This window comes from Saccostrea cucullata, unplaced genomic scaffold (assembly GCF_032062105.1).
Source record: "Saccostrea cucullata isolate Sc308-1 unplaced genomic scaffold, CSIRO_AGI_Scuc_v1 ctg837, whole genome shotgun sequence".
Taxonomy (NCBI): domain Eukaryota; kingdom Metazoa; phylum Mollusca; class Bivalvia; order Ostreida; family Ostreidae; genus Saccostrea; species Saccostrea cuccullata.
In genome coordinates, this window is record NW_026929710.1 from 293066 (window position 1) to 310162 (window position 17097).

Consider the following 17097-nt stretch of genomic DNA (forward strand, 5'->3'; position numbering starts at 1 on the left):
AAGAAGTGTTTGTACAAATAGGCTGTAATTTTCGGTAAACTTCGGCTTGATCTCGGTAATTTACGGAATAAAATGCTTTTTCATTTCGAGTCAATATCAAAGGCCAAAATTCAAATATTTTTGTTTCAATTGATAGATAGTTAAAGAAAACAACTTGATGATAACAAATTTGACGTTTAAATACGTTTAAATGTGCATCTTTTAAAATAAAACGATGTCTCCGAGACTACAAAATTCAAGATGGCGGCGCCCATGAAAAGTCGGCCCAATCGTAATTACTCGGCCATTTCCGTGAACGATAAATGTTATTTCTCTCTCGGAAAATGGCCGAGTAGTTACGAATGAAGTCGGCCAAGGAAGGAACGGTTAAAAAAAAGACATAATTTGACGAGCGCTCAGTTGTTTAAGTAGATCGTACTTGTGAAATAACCTTATTCGTGATTCCATGCATGTTTCTGTGTGACGATATAACCCTGGTTTTGACCAGTAAGTGTTCGTTAGATGACTGGAAGGAGGGTAATCAACTTTTATCGATGAAATGTTGGATAATGCATATGAATTATAAATAGGATTTACATGTTCATGCATCTCAACAATTGCATGTACTATAATTGTATCTATTCTTTTTGTAGCTATAATCTACAGTACTGTTTGGGAGACCCTCAGAAGATAAACAACTTGTTGTCAACATTAAATTTATCATCAATACATGAAAGAATTTTGAAGGTATGAACAGTTTTATTTTATCCCATGTTTAAACCTTTATCCCGTTGATATAGCTCATGTGATATCGTTTTTATATCAGGCAGTTGTGACGTCATAATGGATTTTGTGTTAAGAGTGATGAAGTAAAATGAAATGAAGTCCTATATAAAAACAGTGTCAAACATTGTTCGATGTGTAAAAACACGAGATAAAAAGAATCTCGCATGATTAGTAGTTGGATATGATTTTTATCCAACTTGTTGTGTGTTTTTATCCCCTCGCCAAGGCTCGGGGATAACATCCACACAACTCGTTCGATAAAAATCATATCCAACTACAAATCATGTGAGATCCTATATAAATCATTTGGTAGATACATATATAAATTTGGTGGCTCTAAAATCAAATGTTTATTTGTCAATTTGCTCGGGAATAAAAATAAGAACTAAGAAAAATATTTGACTGCATGCAGTAGACTATATGTTATCATGTAAGTTGGACGGAATAATCTCTGCTGCAAACTTTCAATGAATCACATGTATATGAAACAATCATCTGTATAATATTTCTCAGTTTCAACAGGTGTTCAATGCTGAAAAAAGAACTAGGGGTATTTGTGTGTGCTGATTGGTAAAGTTTTATGAAGAGGAGTCTGACAGAGACCATGACATTTTCTCATCTAAAGCTGGTCTAAAGCTCTGACAGGGATGGTGAAAATAAATTTATTTACGTTTTCTCCCAAAACCAGTGATGGCATACCTAGAGTGACTGGAACATCTAAAGTTCTACAGAATTTTGTCCAAAAGTTGTATGAATTTTTTGCTACCACATGTATTTATCAATTGTACCTAAACAAGTTGGTCTGTATTATGGATCATCTACTAGTATCACACATACCTAATGAGATTACTGTCCGAGTCCTTATAGTATCTACATTTATATCACAAGTACTATTTATTGTGTCATTAAATCTTGAAATTCATTTGCAAAGTCTGTATCTAATGTTTATCACTCTGCTTTGATACAATTTACTGTCGCTATCAATTTTTAACCTCAACATTTCTGTGAAATTTTTTTTATTCTTTTGTGTACATTTTTAAATTCTAGACATAATTATAAATTCACATTATTTGCAGAATTTCAAACCATTTTCATTTACATAAATCTATTTTGTACATTGAGTTACTGTACATGTATTACATTTAGCGTGTACGATATTTGGCGGAAATTGATTATTGAACGAGTTAGCATAAATATGATTCAGCGGATAACTTAATGTTCTTATTGGAGTTTTATGAAGAGACTTACTTTTAAATTCGACAGCTGACTTTTACATTTTAAGTAATGGAGTTAGTCTATGTATAAATTGTAAAAGTCAGTCGTCGATTGTAAAAGTAAGTCTCTTCAAAAAACTCCTTTAATGAGTATATTTGCGAAACATTAGCATTGTACTTGAATTAACGGAAGTTTCTGCCAAAAGCACTAAAAAGAATACACAGCCAAATGTAATATATTTACAGTATGATATTCATTACTTTTGACTAAAAAAAAGTAAAAAAAAGGGGGGATGAAATAATTTAAGGGAAAAGTTTTGAATTTTCTAATGTATTTATAAATATTTCCCTTTAATAAAAATGTTAATGTTCCATGGTAACAGATTGTTGCAAATGACAAAATGAACATATTTTATATTTTTATATTTATATAAAGATTACAATTTAAAAAAACATTTTTGTGTCATTATAATGGAATAAACTTCTTAGATACCAGTATCTGTGATTTTTCTTAGATTTTAGTTTTCATCAAGAGTTATCTTTCTTAAATGAGTTGTTGCCCGTGATGACCCAATTTTTTAATTTGTCATGACCCATACTTTGATTTTAGAACATAAAATCATAGGGTTTCCATGCATAAAGTTTTACCCATTTGTACAATGGATACCTTAAGAATTATACAGTATATAGATACATGTAACTTAACTGAATGAAAAACGTCATTCAACGAATAGAGATAGGCTAGCTTTTAAAAGATAGAGCAAATTTTCGCCGGCATTAGTTTTGTGCATCAAGGCTCACAAAATAATTTAGTGTTTTAGCAAACAAAATATCGTTTGGTAAAAGTCTGTAGCAACGGCTTTTAATGTGTGTGGGGGGAGGGGGGGCTCCGACAAAAAAATCTGCGTACTACAGAGCTGTGCTTTTCGTAAACCACCAGATCTCTATTTTTCATGATAAATTTCTTCCGTATAAATCCAGAACAGTCCAAGTCAGTATCAGTTACACGTAGCAAAATAACCCGATTTTTTAAACTAACAAAACTACAATGAAGCGCACTGAAGTGGTAAAATTTTCCATTTGGATGAAACGTTCTGATTCATGTTTTGAACGTCAATTATAACATAACGACACGCCCATTATACATGTAAGAAAGAAATATTCGTCGTAATGTTTTAGGACACCCCACTTTCCGGAACAAACAACATGATTTACACTGAAATGAAGATTTTTATTAAGAAAGAGCTACATATAGAGTCCCCGCTTCTGTAAAACTCGCATTGAAACGAATTTGTACATAATTATGATTTTATCATGTTTATTGGAGTTAGCATAATGCATGTATCAGTCGAACACGTGCTTACTCGGTGTTTATGTAGACCCTCATTTTGATTGGCTATTATATTTATGGAACCTGTTCTACAGGTATTCGATTGAATCATTTGACCGATTTTTCCTTTCTGAAGAAATGGGCGTGTTTAAAGATAACTCAAAACGTTCCATCCAAACGGAAAATTTTACCACTTCAATGCACTTCATTGTAAAGGTCGCTAATCAGAGATGAAATTTCACAATTTTGCTTTGAGGCTACAATCAGTTATAAGCAGTGGCGGATCCAGAGGGGGGGGGGGGGGTTACGGGGGTTGCAACCCCCCCTTTGGATTTGCAAAAAAGAAAGAGAAATAAGAAAGTTCCAATTTTTTGGTTGTGTTTTTACTATAGAAAATGTAAGGTGAAAGGCTAATGTAATATATAAAGAAATTCGGTTGTAAAAACAAAATAAAACCCCATCCCTTTACAAAATAGGATTTTCAGGTTCGGAGATTTATTTTCCTTTCTTTTTCAAAAACTTTCTGGTAAAGTATACAAGTACTTTTTCCCAGGTTGATTCACGTCCCACTTTCAAAAACCATACTCCACCCTGTATCAATATTCCATTGAGTTATTTAACTATATATATGTGTACAACGCACGTTTTAACTGTTTTCGCCTTCAACCCCCCACTTTTGAAAAATACTTCACCCCCCCCCTTAAAAAATTTCTGGATCCGCGCCTGTATAAGTAGGCAGATCATTGTAGAAAAAGTGAACAAACCTACATGAATGTTCCCTACACCTAGAAATTTTCTTAATTGAATTTCAGTAAGGAAAAAACATGCATATGGTCCACGTATTGCGGTCCTTTTTTAAAGGACAGCAACTTGTTTTCACTATATAATCAATAGAGCCCCGCCCTAACACCAGAACCCCTGATCCCGGGGCCATGAATTTCACGATTTTGGTAGAGGACTCAATGCTGATTACAATCACACCAACAGTTTGACTGCTTGATGTCCGGGAGTAAAGAAGAAGATTTTTAAATATTGCACTAATTTTAGTGGTTTTTGCCCCACCCCCAGGCCCCAGGGGGGCAGGGACCACGAAATTCACAATTTTTGTTACCCTTCACCCATAAATGCTACATGCCAAAACTGGTTGAAATTGGTTCAGCGGTGTCAGAGAAGAAGCTGAAAATGTATAAATGTTAACGCACGACGAACGACGACGGACGAAAACGAATAGCAATAGGTCACCTGAGTAAACTCAGGTGACCTAAAAAAAATTCCACGAAGAGTTTTAATATCCAGATACATTTCTTCTAAACGAAGGATGAGTGCACTTAAGCTGAGAGTTGGGTCCCGGTGTTTTGCGCAAAATAAATTCCCGAATTTCATTAAATCTATGTTTTATAGGTATTAAGAAATGTCTTAAGAACAGGTTTTGGTATATTATATTACATGTAAGTACTAAATAATGCCGAATTTGTCACAGTTTGTCACATTTCTATTGTTATTCATATGCATACCAGTTGTCATCGACATTGTTTACATCGTACCGCAACTCATTTAAAGAAAATGTGTATTTTGATTTAAACTTTATATATATATATATATATATATATATATATATATATATATATATATATATATGAAAAAAAAGTCAAGAATCACAAATCTCGAAAATCATTTTTACTGTTAGCGCTTTCTGCCTAATGGCTCTTCAGACAGTTAAAAGTTAAATTTAACTATTAACTGTCTGAAGAGCCATTAGGCAGAAAGCGCTAACAGTAAAATTGATTTTCGAGATTTGTGATTCTTGACTTTTTTTCATTGGATATATTTTACTGTACCAAAACACTGGATTTTTCTTAAATATATATATATATAATTATATATATATATATGCAAAGGACAACGTTGGTCAAGTTGCAGCTCATATCTAATTTTTGAAAAAGTCTCCAAACTACCGTCAAGTTAGCCACTAAAGTGGTCCCCAACTGTTAACGATTGATATTATAATCATTTACTCACGTGACATTCCACGGTTCGATACGCCTGCGCTTGCATTGAACTTTTCATTGTGTTTTTGTCTTTTGAATTTTTTATTTGGACAGTATCTATCGTACTTCCAACTTCAAACTATGGATGCTTTTTGCGCAAATTTTAATAAGGTTTGAAGATTATATGTCTTATTTTACAATAGGAGTGTTTTGAAAGAATTCTTTTATTATACCCCCCGCTTTAAAAGCGGGAGGGTATATAGTAATCGTTAATTCCGTCCGTCCGTCCGTCTGTACGTCTGTCCGTCCGTCCGTCCGTCTGTCTGTCCGTCCGTCTGTTACGCTTTGGGGTACCAATCTCTTATCCGCAACTCCTCTCATACCACTGAATGAAATTTTATGAAACTTTAGAATCTTTATTACATATTGCCATTGTGCACCTCCTATTTCACTTTTTGATCCGACACATATTTTGGGTTTCCCGGCCACAGGAAAATATGGACTTTTTCACCAGTTATAACCATATGGGAGGCGGGGGGTATCATTTAGTGAGCTCATCGCTCACAGTACCTCTAGTTTGTAGTGAGATTAGTAAATATAAGCTCAAGTCGCCTCAGTATTATGATCTGCAGGGCGATACATCTTACCCCATCCCTTATCACTAGGATCATTTATTATTTGTGCACCGTGAAACTACACAATCTCTCTATTCATCACTGAAATTCGTAGTGAAGCACCTGATTGCGAAAAAATCACATGCGCTATTGTTTACATTCCACATCCATGCATTTAAATATCTCCATCTATTTGAGGGTGCACACGTGTCTTAAATTCGATAGTGGTACCCCGTTCAAATTTCCGGAATTTAAGGGTTATACATGTTTTTTTTTTTCAATGGCATTGTCTGTAATTATAGAAATATGTATGACAAAAAATTCAAGGCATAGATATCAAAAGCATATGCTTGCACAAAAATCATAGATTAATTTAGCGATATACTGGGAGTATTGTAATGTTAAGATTAAAATGGATAGCCGAAAAGGCTTCAAATGACGTACTTAAATGCACTCATTCTTTTTAATCAAAGATTAGTAATTAAATAAAATATCTTAAATCTTTTTGTTTAAGTTCACAGTGTCCAGAAAATGTCGTTGATTGTAGATCTGTAGTCTAAAAGGCAAATGTCGGGATCAGTGCTCTAACCTTCTAAAACGTTTGACTGTATGTTTCAATATTTCCATTTCTATTTTATTTTCTCTGTGATAACTCTTTGAAAGTTAGCAGAGTTCATTTCTTGATAATTCTACCGGAATGTAAATAAGGCAGGTCGATAGGTCAGGAGTTAAGGAGTCCTAATATGCATGCAAATATCGTGCGCATCTGTCCCTGTGTCTCACGCTGAGGAGGCCAATATGCATGTAAATCTCGTGCGACTGCCTCTGTGTTTGACGTCAGTGGCCAAGGACTATTGAATTTGGCATGGGAGTCCTCGTGAAATTTAAAAACTATGTCTATATTTTAAAAATCTAAATCTACAATTTTATTTCACAATGAAATGGTGGAAATATAAGGAATCACTCTCTAGTTAGTATAGTATGCCAGGGACATTAACGTTAGTGGGAAACATGGGATAATTAAGGTCCCTTATGTAAAATATCTAATGTTGCCCGCTATCGTTGATGCCATATTTTTACAATCATCTGGACTATATACAAATGTGGAGATGATGGACAAAGGATTCCGAGATTTGTTTTTTTTTAAAGATCAAGACCAAACGTAGATAGCGAGGAAATGCCCTATTTTATGCATTTATAATACTTCAGCATCCTCCTAAGGTGATGTTAAAGCAGCATACTGCATAATTCAACCATTTGATAGGATTTATAGTTTTAATACCTTCTCTGTTGAAACTCTCCGCCAGAAATTTGCTGTACTCTTCAGACAGTTTGTCCTATAATGAAACATATCTATATTTTTATTTCAAAGCATAATTTTTTTCCTGTAAAAAAATATAAATATTAATGCACCTACTGTAAATCAATTTTTTTCGCATAATCTTTTATTCGCGATTTGTAACTTTAAAATCATTCCGCGATGATTAATTTTCGCGACTGTTGAAACATTCTCAAACAAATACAAAGCTTGATAAGTGTTTCACGACAATTATTATTCGCGAGGTAACGTAGGTGTTGAAAATCATTCGTAGTCCTCGTAAATGAAACTAAAACAGTCCAAAGTAGTATAAGACCTGATTTATTCCATTTTCGTCGTTTCCACCTGACTGTATCAAGATCTTTCCACCCCAAAGATGAAATTTACAATTCATTCATGTCGATAACCACAATGTATTGTACATTTTAATGAAGATTTTTAAGAATACATGTGGGGGATAATAATATATCACGTCAACTTGTTCTCACCGCCTGGCCATTACTTCTGGAGATACAAATACTACATTCGGAAAGAGCTACATGTATAAGCACATTTCTTTCAGCATCTAGTTCGTTTACAAAATGTGCCCAAACCAGACAATTTTAAATGGTACATTTACCATTCAATGAATGAATGAAATATGTGGAAACAACGAAAAGTATCCGAACTCAAAAGTCCATTGAACAGTAAAAATAAGCGCGGAGCAAACACGGACCTCAAAAACATCAGAGTTGGGATCAGGTGCCATGGAAAGGTGAGTATCCCTTACCGACCGGTCACAGTAAAAAATGGAGATAAAGAACAGTAATGAAGTTTATAAGTTCAGTGAAAAAACGAATTTGAAAGAAGAATTTGGCGAAACGACGTAAAACTAGTTCTCCAAATTTAGATTTTACTTCTAATCGTCAAATCCTTAGATTTACTGGAAATTCGGGTATTAAAAAAAAACCCACACACAGAATTCGAAATACTTTTCATCAGTCAGGCACTTTTAGAATCGAATAGTGTTATAAGAACTGAAATATTGAACAATTATTTGTCCCCACTAAAAGTCTGGTTATTGTATTCTAAAACTTAATTTAAGTCACGTATAAGTAAAATGTTAAGGTAGTCTGATCTTCAGGTTTACAAAATTAGCAGTTAAGTAAAAAAAATAATCATAAAAGTATCTCTGAATCCACAAAGTTATATAAATTTATCCACAGTATTTCTTTAAATTTAAAAATTAAAGTTAATCATACTATATATAGGGAAAACTGTCAAATCTCCAGTATATTTTACAGAAAAGGCGAATTGGAATATCATCAATGAATTTTCTCATTGCAAATTGATCAACAAATATATATATTTTAGGTTATAAAACGATAGGTATCCAGGCATTTAGAGACATTTTCATGATTTTTATACTTATTTGATATTTTTTGTCTTCTATTTCCGTCATGTATTCTATAATACATAGTGTAAAAGGCTTTTGCAATCATTGCAAGACACCATAAATCACTTCTGCTTTCATATAATGCTATGCTAATAAACATTGGTATTTAAGGCTGGACTCAAGAAAATCTTATTTCTCTAAAACTGTATAAATTTTTTCACTTTTTAAAGGTACAAATGTCAACTTTTATAGAACCTTCTCTAAGACTTCCAAAGACCTTGAATCATATAAAGATGAATAAAATGAAAATTGTTGCATGAAAAAATTTCATTTACAAACTTCATTTTGATGCATTTCAAATTAAATAAAATTTTTGTTGGCTGAAGATCAGATAAAAAATTGAAAATCAGGCATTGAGTAATTGAAAATTACAAAACTTCTCACATTTAAATGACGGTGTTTCTTTAAACTTCATCTTTAAATTTAATCATATTACATAGGGAAAATTAGTAAATCTCAAACAATTTTTCAGGAAATGCGCTTTGAACTACCTACTGCATATTTTTTAATTGATAATTGATCAAGAAATACATTTTAGGAATAAAAATCATAGGTATCCAGGCTTTTAAAGAAAATTGCATGAATTTTACACTTATTTGGTACTTTTGTTTCTCCTACTTACTTCCATCGTTTCATAATGCATAGTGTATGAAGTGTTTCCTTTCAAAGAAAACACCATAAATCACATCTAATTTCAAATCATGCTTATAAACATTGGTAACTAAAGCTTAATTAAAAGAAATTTGATTTTTTTTATAATATGCAAGTTCTACTTAATTTTATATAGTACAAATGTCAACTTTTTAAATACCGTTTGTTGAAACTTTAAAGAACATTGCATCATACATAGTGGCATAAAATGAAAATTGTTGCATGAAAAAATTTCAATTTCAAGCTTTATTTTAAGACTTTTTGAATTAAATTATAGATTAAAGAGTTATCCTTCCTGGCTGAGGATCGTATATCCTTAAGGTAGAGCACCTTATAATCACTTGAGTATTGCATTCTAAAGCTAAGTTACGTTTATGTTAACTATCGGCGCCAAGTACTTTATAAAAACCCTCTTGATATTTTATTCTAAAGCTTATTTAAGTTACGTCTAAGTAGAATATTGGGGTAGAGAACTCGTATATAGAATTTGCAATGCCCTATTATAACCGAAAAATGATAAGTACGAGGGTTGTTAGAAAATCATTGAGACATTGTGTATATTTTGCTTTCTAATGAATGTCTTTCGGTGAAAATATGCATATACGTTTGACCTACACTAAGAATCAATAAAAGCAAGATATATTTTTACAATATTAAATATTTTCTCTGAAATGGTATATAAATGCGCCAATAGTAGGTACCCGGAGCAGTCATGAAATCAGATTTTGAAAATATATAACGCCAACGTTCTAGCTTGTCGTGGACCAATAATAAGAGCGGAAATAATTCAGTTTATGTGTATAATTTTTCAGCTTTATTTCAAATTGATCTTGTGCATCTTTTATAGAACTTTGATCAGAAATACGGAGATCATAAAAAAAATTAAGCGCGGTAGAAAAATCTGCTAACAACGGCAAAATGGAATTTGACGTCAAGGGCTGAGCAGCCAGCATACGTAAAATTTTGTGTTGCGCAATGTAGAACTCTTTCTTCCAGACTGAACGGCCCTGTAAAACAATAAAAATGAAAAAAAAAAAAAATAATGTGTTAAGTACGAAAGCCCAGAAGATCCAAATTAACCAATCAAAAGCGGGTTCAACTTTTGATTACTCCCCTTTGTTATTCAACTTATTCAACCAGAGTAAATGTAAAAGCTCTGGACAACCACGAGTTATTACGCACGGTATTAATATCGTTACGGTATTTTAAAATGTTTATCTGCGTTGCATAAATCGGCACTGCATGATTCTAAGTCATCCTTCCCCCCAAATGAAAATTTTACACTGGGGTAGAAACAGCATGCATTTTCAAATGATACTTTAAGAAAAGAGACTTTTTGATTTTTGTAATGTTATAGGTAATAACAAAAAAGGAAGAATATTAAACGCTTCCCGATCGTTTCACATGCAAAACCATCTCCAGCTGACTTGACGTTAAATGATGTAGCGATGCTGCTTCGGGTCGATAGATTATTTAACCAAACTTTATCTAATTATCACAGGTTTTAGAAATTTTGCTTGAGTGTTTTATTCGTTCTTTATAAAATGTTCTATATAAAATATAGAATTTTCATGAAATAATCTCCGTCGTTTATGGAGTAAATGTAATTGTCTCAATAATTTCCGAACAGCCCTCGTAGATTCGTTCACATGTTAATTCAGAAGAAATATAATATACAGGAATATATATACCGATACGAATACGTGTACGTACATACGTATAGGAACCACCGCTGGGTTTCTTCGGCGTACCTAGAGAATATAAAGAATAAAATTAATTTAAGGGCTGTTATTGAATATTGATCAGTAATGCGATCGATTACGACCAAACAAGCATTCATAAAAAGAGAAAAAGAGCAAGATACAAAGATATATATAGGAATATAATATTAACATGAAAGCTATATGAATGGGGGGAATAAAAGAAAGAATAACCCTTGTCTTCATTTTTGGAAAACTAGAACCCTGACCCTGGGGCCATAAAATTCACAATTTTGGTAGAGGCACTCTTGCTCATCATAACTATGAACTTAATTAGTTTATTTCATACTCAGGAACAGAGAAGAAGATTTTCAAAGAAATAATGCATTTTCACTAAATACTTATTTAGCCCCGCCCTAGCACAAGAACCCCTGACCCCAGGGCCATGGAATTCACAATTTTGGTAGAGGACTCAATGCTAATTACAATCATGCAAACAGTTTGACTGCTCGATGTCCAGGAGTAAAGAAGAAGATTTTTAAAGACTGCAATAATTTTAGTGGTTTTGGCCCCACCCCAGGCCCCAGGGTGGCAGGGATAATGAAATTCACAATTTTTGTTCCCATTCACTCATAGATGTTTTGTGCCAAATTTGGTTGAAATTAGTTCAGTGGTTGCAGAGAAGAATAAGCTGAAAATGTTCAAAAGTTTACGACCGATTGACGACGAAGGACGGATGACGACGGACGAAAACAGATAGCAATAGGTCACCTGAGTGACTCAGGTGACCTAACAAATATAGGAGGGTTAAAGAAATAAATAATTATTTTGTGTTGTCTAATAAAGTCTATTTGTTAGGAAACAAACAAGTTCAAAAATTTTGAAGATATAAAACTCAAAGTATTTAAACAAAAATATTACTCCAAAACTCAAGAAAAATGGGAGAAATTACTGCAAATTGAATCGGAAAGAATTTGGAGGTCAGTTCATGAAGTTAAGATTTCTAGAAACAAAAGAATCAAGAATTTCAATGGAATTGTGTGCATAACACTTTTCAAACTGAAGAAAAACGAAGCTTTTTTGTAAATCAAATATTTAACAAGAAAACATTGATGTAACCATCAATAGTCGCCGGGAAATAAATAAAATAAAAAATGGCAATGATCGAGTCTTGATCTTCAAACTCCTTAGATATGTGTGAAAAAGGCATGTGTCTAAATGATGAAGATGATATTTGAGAATATTTTGAAAACTTATAGTCGGATGAAAATCGAACAAAAATGATACCCTTTTAAACTTTATCAATTCCTCAAGTAAATGTTGGCTGCATAAATATAAATTGAAACCAGACACACGCATCACTTAGATATCAAAAAATGTATTTCACTTTAAGAACATAAACACGAACTGTGTAGAGTACGCTTTTATGCGACATGTAAAATTCGGTGTTCTGAAAAAAAAGGGACCTGTCGTTTTTTCGATAGTAAATGATAAAGCCGCTTCATCCGAAACAGGCACATATTATCTTAAACAATAAAAGTTTGTCATTACATAGATAATATATAAAAATTAATTATAAGATTGATTTAATAGTTTATTACACCAATCCTTACATGGAAAACATTGACCAAAAACCTTGTTGACAAACAGCAGTTCCTGACGGGAAGTTAAGATCTGTTTTGAAGTCACCTTTGAAAAAAATACTTTTATCGGTTATATCTAATTATGAAGAGAAATCAAACCCGAATATTTTTTTGCCATTAGTAGAATCCTAAGTCATGATATATCTTTTAAAAATTAAGAAATTAACTGAATATAATCCATAGTAATTTTTATATTAATATGCATATTTACAGAATAAAGAAAAATCAGATATTTTTAAATATTTTTTTAAAAAGGGAGTTTAGTAACGAGGGTTAGATTATTGCCCGTGTACACTTTGTTGTGGAAAAAATGCTCGGGTTTGTTCTTCATGAGTTATACATGTAAGCGATAAATTTAATTTTTCGAAGGTGATTTCACGCAATGTAAACAAAGGATTATTTTTTGTGTGACCTAACAAAAATTATTTTTTTAACTTTAGAATTTTGATATCTTTAAAAAGAAAAAGACTTTGGGGATATAATTTGACAAAAAATTGAAATAATTTATGGATAATTATTTTTCAAGAAGAAAACGAATATATTTTTTAGCGATTAGAATCGGACCAAGCGGCTATAAGCAACTTTATATATTAAATATGAAAAACATATACAAGGTATATTTTTACAGATTCACTTTAGGGAAATAGAAATATTACGTATATCGTAATTTATAAAAGGAAAGAACACTGTGATTAACAATCTTTTTAATGTTTAATAAACCTTTAATTCTGAATAACTTCTCCAAGCTCAATCCCCATATACCCACAGGCACCTGAAGTATGGACATCCCCCCTTTTTTTATGAAAAAAAAAATGTAAGAGTGTATAATACCTCGAAAATATAAAATTTCCCTGTCAAACACATCTATATGTCGTTATATGCAAGCAGATTGCACTTTTTCTCACGTTAAAAGAATGGCCCTGTTCGGTATTTCTAATATACCGAATAGTGCCATTCTTTAAACGTGAGAAAAAGTGCAATCTACTTGCATATAACGACATATAGATGTGTTTGACAGGGAAATTTTATATTTTCAAGGTATTATACACTCTTACATTTTTTTTCATTAAAAAAAAGGGGGGGTATTCGATCCATACTTCAGGTGCCTGTGCATATACCAACACTTAAACTTATATGTATAGAGCAGCCCGGTCCTTTTGGCTGCAACAATGAAAGTCGGGAACATTTATTTTATGATGTAATCACGTCAAACCAAAGCCCGCGTGTAAAATCCACCTGTGACATCACTCTTTTGTTTAACTGCTCCATTATTTTTTCAGGAATTGATAGTTGCATATTACATTGAAAGCAGAATCTGTTTTGTTCCTATTATCCTTCCCCTTCCTCTACCGAAGAAATAATTTTAAAAATTTTATCTGGTTCATTATAACATAAAGAAAATTTAAGTACCCATTGTGAGAATCGAGCCCGGAACCCTAATCTTTGGAGTCGGGTACTCATTTCATTGAGCTATTCAAGCCGTTGATATACATTGACTTTGAATAACTTCATTACACTTTTTCTTGCCTTACTTTCCATAGTATATATCACAGGCACCTTGTGTTATTATTATACTTTGGATTAAAAATTTATTACCGGAACAAGTGCCCGTGGTATATATAAATATAAATTGACTACTACTATTAAATATGTAATGTATGCACGTATGTACTGGTATTTACAGTGTATAATATAAATATTCTTTATTATACATTAGCAAACAATTATCACAAGCATTTCGAAAGGTGGATTATACTAGTATATCTCTCCTTAGAAATGACACTTAAGTAGTTATTGATTAAGGTTATATGTTTTTAAAACTATTAAAAATACTCACACCTAGATGTTTTGCCATTAAAGATGAAAGAAGCTTTTATTGAAATTGATTTTGAATCTTTCAGTGTCACAGCGTTTTCACAAGTGAAAACTCCAGGTATCGGGTCACATCGATCAAGTACCAAATACACCGTCACAAAACTTTTACTAGAGCCTAAAAGAAAAATCTCTCATTTCTTCATTCTACCACAGCCTGGTAAAATAAGAAAATAAATATATTAAAGAGGCTGGGGGTGGCAGCCTTTTTTTTTTTTTAGACTATTTCTATCTCCTTTAAAAGAAGAGCTCCATATAAAGATATACAAAAATGATCAAATTTTAAAACTAAAATGTATGATTTGTTTCTTTGCCAAATGATACTAGTAGTTGACAGCTTAAGATACCGTATCTAAAAAAATAAGTTAAATCTGGTGGTGGTTAATTTGTTGACCCACCAGCCTCCTTAATAAATATATAAATAATTAAAGTAATTAAATAATATATATGGGCTATTGTATAAAATGGTGTATTTACACACTTGCTTTAAAATTTGCACGATTTCGAACTCCCCCCCCCCCCTCCCATTTTTTTTCTTTTTTAAAGAAGAAAAAAACACTTTAGATTAAAGATTTGAACTTATCGTATTGTTGCTAGGATTTTATATTTCAAATCATCAATTTTGTTTTTCTTGTGAGAAGGCCTTACTTGGGTGCCCAAATTTGATTTCTATTTGAGAAAAATTGAACCTTTCTTAAGTTGCCATACGGGGGCATCAGTGTTTCACAAATTTATAAATCTTGTTCAAAATATTATTAATTGTACACTAAAGACTGAAAACATGGGCTCGAGTTTTGTTTGTTTTACCGGGTTTGATCTTTTTGCTATCAATGCATACGCCACTAAGCACAACAACACTCTTGTAATGGTTAAGCTTTCAAACATATAATTTATATTTTGCCCCTTTTTTTAAGTTTAAAATCTGCCTAAAACTCAACAATTCTATGAAACATTTCAAGGATTTTAAAAACTTCAAAATGGACCTTCACTCCTTTAAATAGTTCAGATGACCAGATACTAGTTATTTGGACCATCTTGCGTTTGACGTGATCAACTAACATTAATTTTCCTCCGCTTTCGCGAAAGCGATGGGACATTAAATCTCATTCGTCTGTCCATCCGTCAAAAAACTTCTTTACATTGTGACCTTGACCTTGTAGTTTGTCCTACTTTTCAAAAACCTTAACCATGGTCATAACTTTTAAATGAGAAGTGATAAGGCTTTCATATTAAACCTGTGTATTATATATTGGCTGTGACAAGCCCTTTCTATTAAAAAATGCATTGATTTTTACCCATAAACCTTGATGTTTGACCTACTTTTTGAAAAATCTTAATTTTTCCTTGTAACTTTTGATTTAGAAGAGATAGAGATTTCATATTTGACAATTGCAATACAAGTGCATTACCTATGGCAAGATATTTCCAAGCATGCTTTGATATCTGACCCCTTGACCATGACTATTTACGATTGACCTTATATTCAAAAGAATCAACTTCGGATATAAGTTCTGTATGACATATGATAGGGCGTTTATATTTGACATAATATGTCATAAAAATGACATCTCACCCACAAAAACACCGAAAGCGGAGGACCTCAATTCTTTAGATTTGCTTGTTGTTTACTGAAAGCTACAGTGTGTAAATCAAAAATGGAAATCAAGAACATGGTGGATGTGTATTTGATACATGAAATTTTTGTTGCCCGCAAAAACTTTAATCCTTTCCAAATCGTTTGATTAGTTGGAGTTAAACTTTTGATTGATTGGATGTATGGCTTTCATAGCTACAGATCTGTAGCTTTATGGTTTTATATATTTGTCCTTGACCATAACGCTACAAATCCCGTAATGCAAAAAAGGTGCAATTTACGGCGCATTTATTTTTTGCGCTCTTTCGGGAGAATTTCTCCACGTTCCAGCATCAGTCAATCAACTATCTTTCACTCCCTAATTCTAGACACATTCTGTAGCCAATATGTATATTTTATCCATCTCCCAAACATTTTTAGTTGTCTGTACAGACAATAAACTTGCTTGAAGTGATTTTTTAGCAATCTAACAAATAATAGTAATAAAGCGAGTTAATCACTTGTAGACACGATTATAGAGGGTTGGGAGATGGATAAAATATACAGATTAGTTAAATAATGTGCCTAGAATTAGGGAATGAAAGGTAATTAATTGACCGATGCTGGAAAGGGGAAAAATTCACCCCAAAAAAGCGCAAAAAATATTGCGCCGTAAATTGCATCTTTTTTGCATTAGGGGATCTGTAGCGTTATGGTCAAAGACAAATATATAAAACCGTAACTCTACAGATCTGCAGCTAAGGCTTTCATAGATCAAAGGTATTTTTGTCTTTAGATCTTTCTTTGGGTACTATGTATTTGACCTCTTGACTTTAACCTTGCAGTTTGTCTGACTCAATTATTCAAAATTTTACCAGTACTTTTACTTTGACCATAACTTTTGAAGTAAGCAACCTCTATATATACTTTTATACACATATGCTAGGCAAGCAACAAAAAAAAATGATATCCGTCAGATAAATTTACTATTATT

At 32.5% G+C, this 17097-nt stretch overlaps 1 protein-coding gene across 1 annotated transcript in view; it reads right to left on the reverse strand.

The window, feature by feature from the left end:
- LOC134281958 (uncharacterized) overlaps window positions 1-17097 on the reverse strand; it is a 44561-nt gene that overhangs the window by 8013 nt on the left and 19451 nt on the right. Inside the window, exons 5-7 of the mRNA XM_062764399.1 lie at window positions 14496-14648; window positions 11029-11066; window positions 7194-7248 (exon numbers count right to left, since the gene is read on the reverse strand). Of these exons, the coding sequence (XP_062620383.1) occupies window positions 7194-7248; window positions 11029-11066; window positions 14496-14648 (246 nt within the window). The remainder of the gene's footprint in view (window positions 1-7193; window positions 7249-11028; window positions 11067-14495; window positions 14649-17097) is intronic.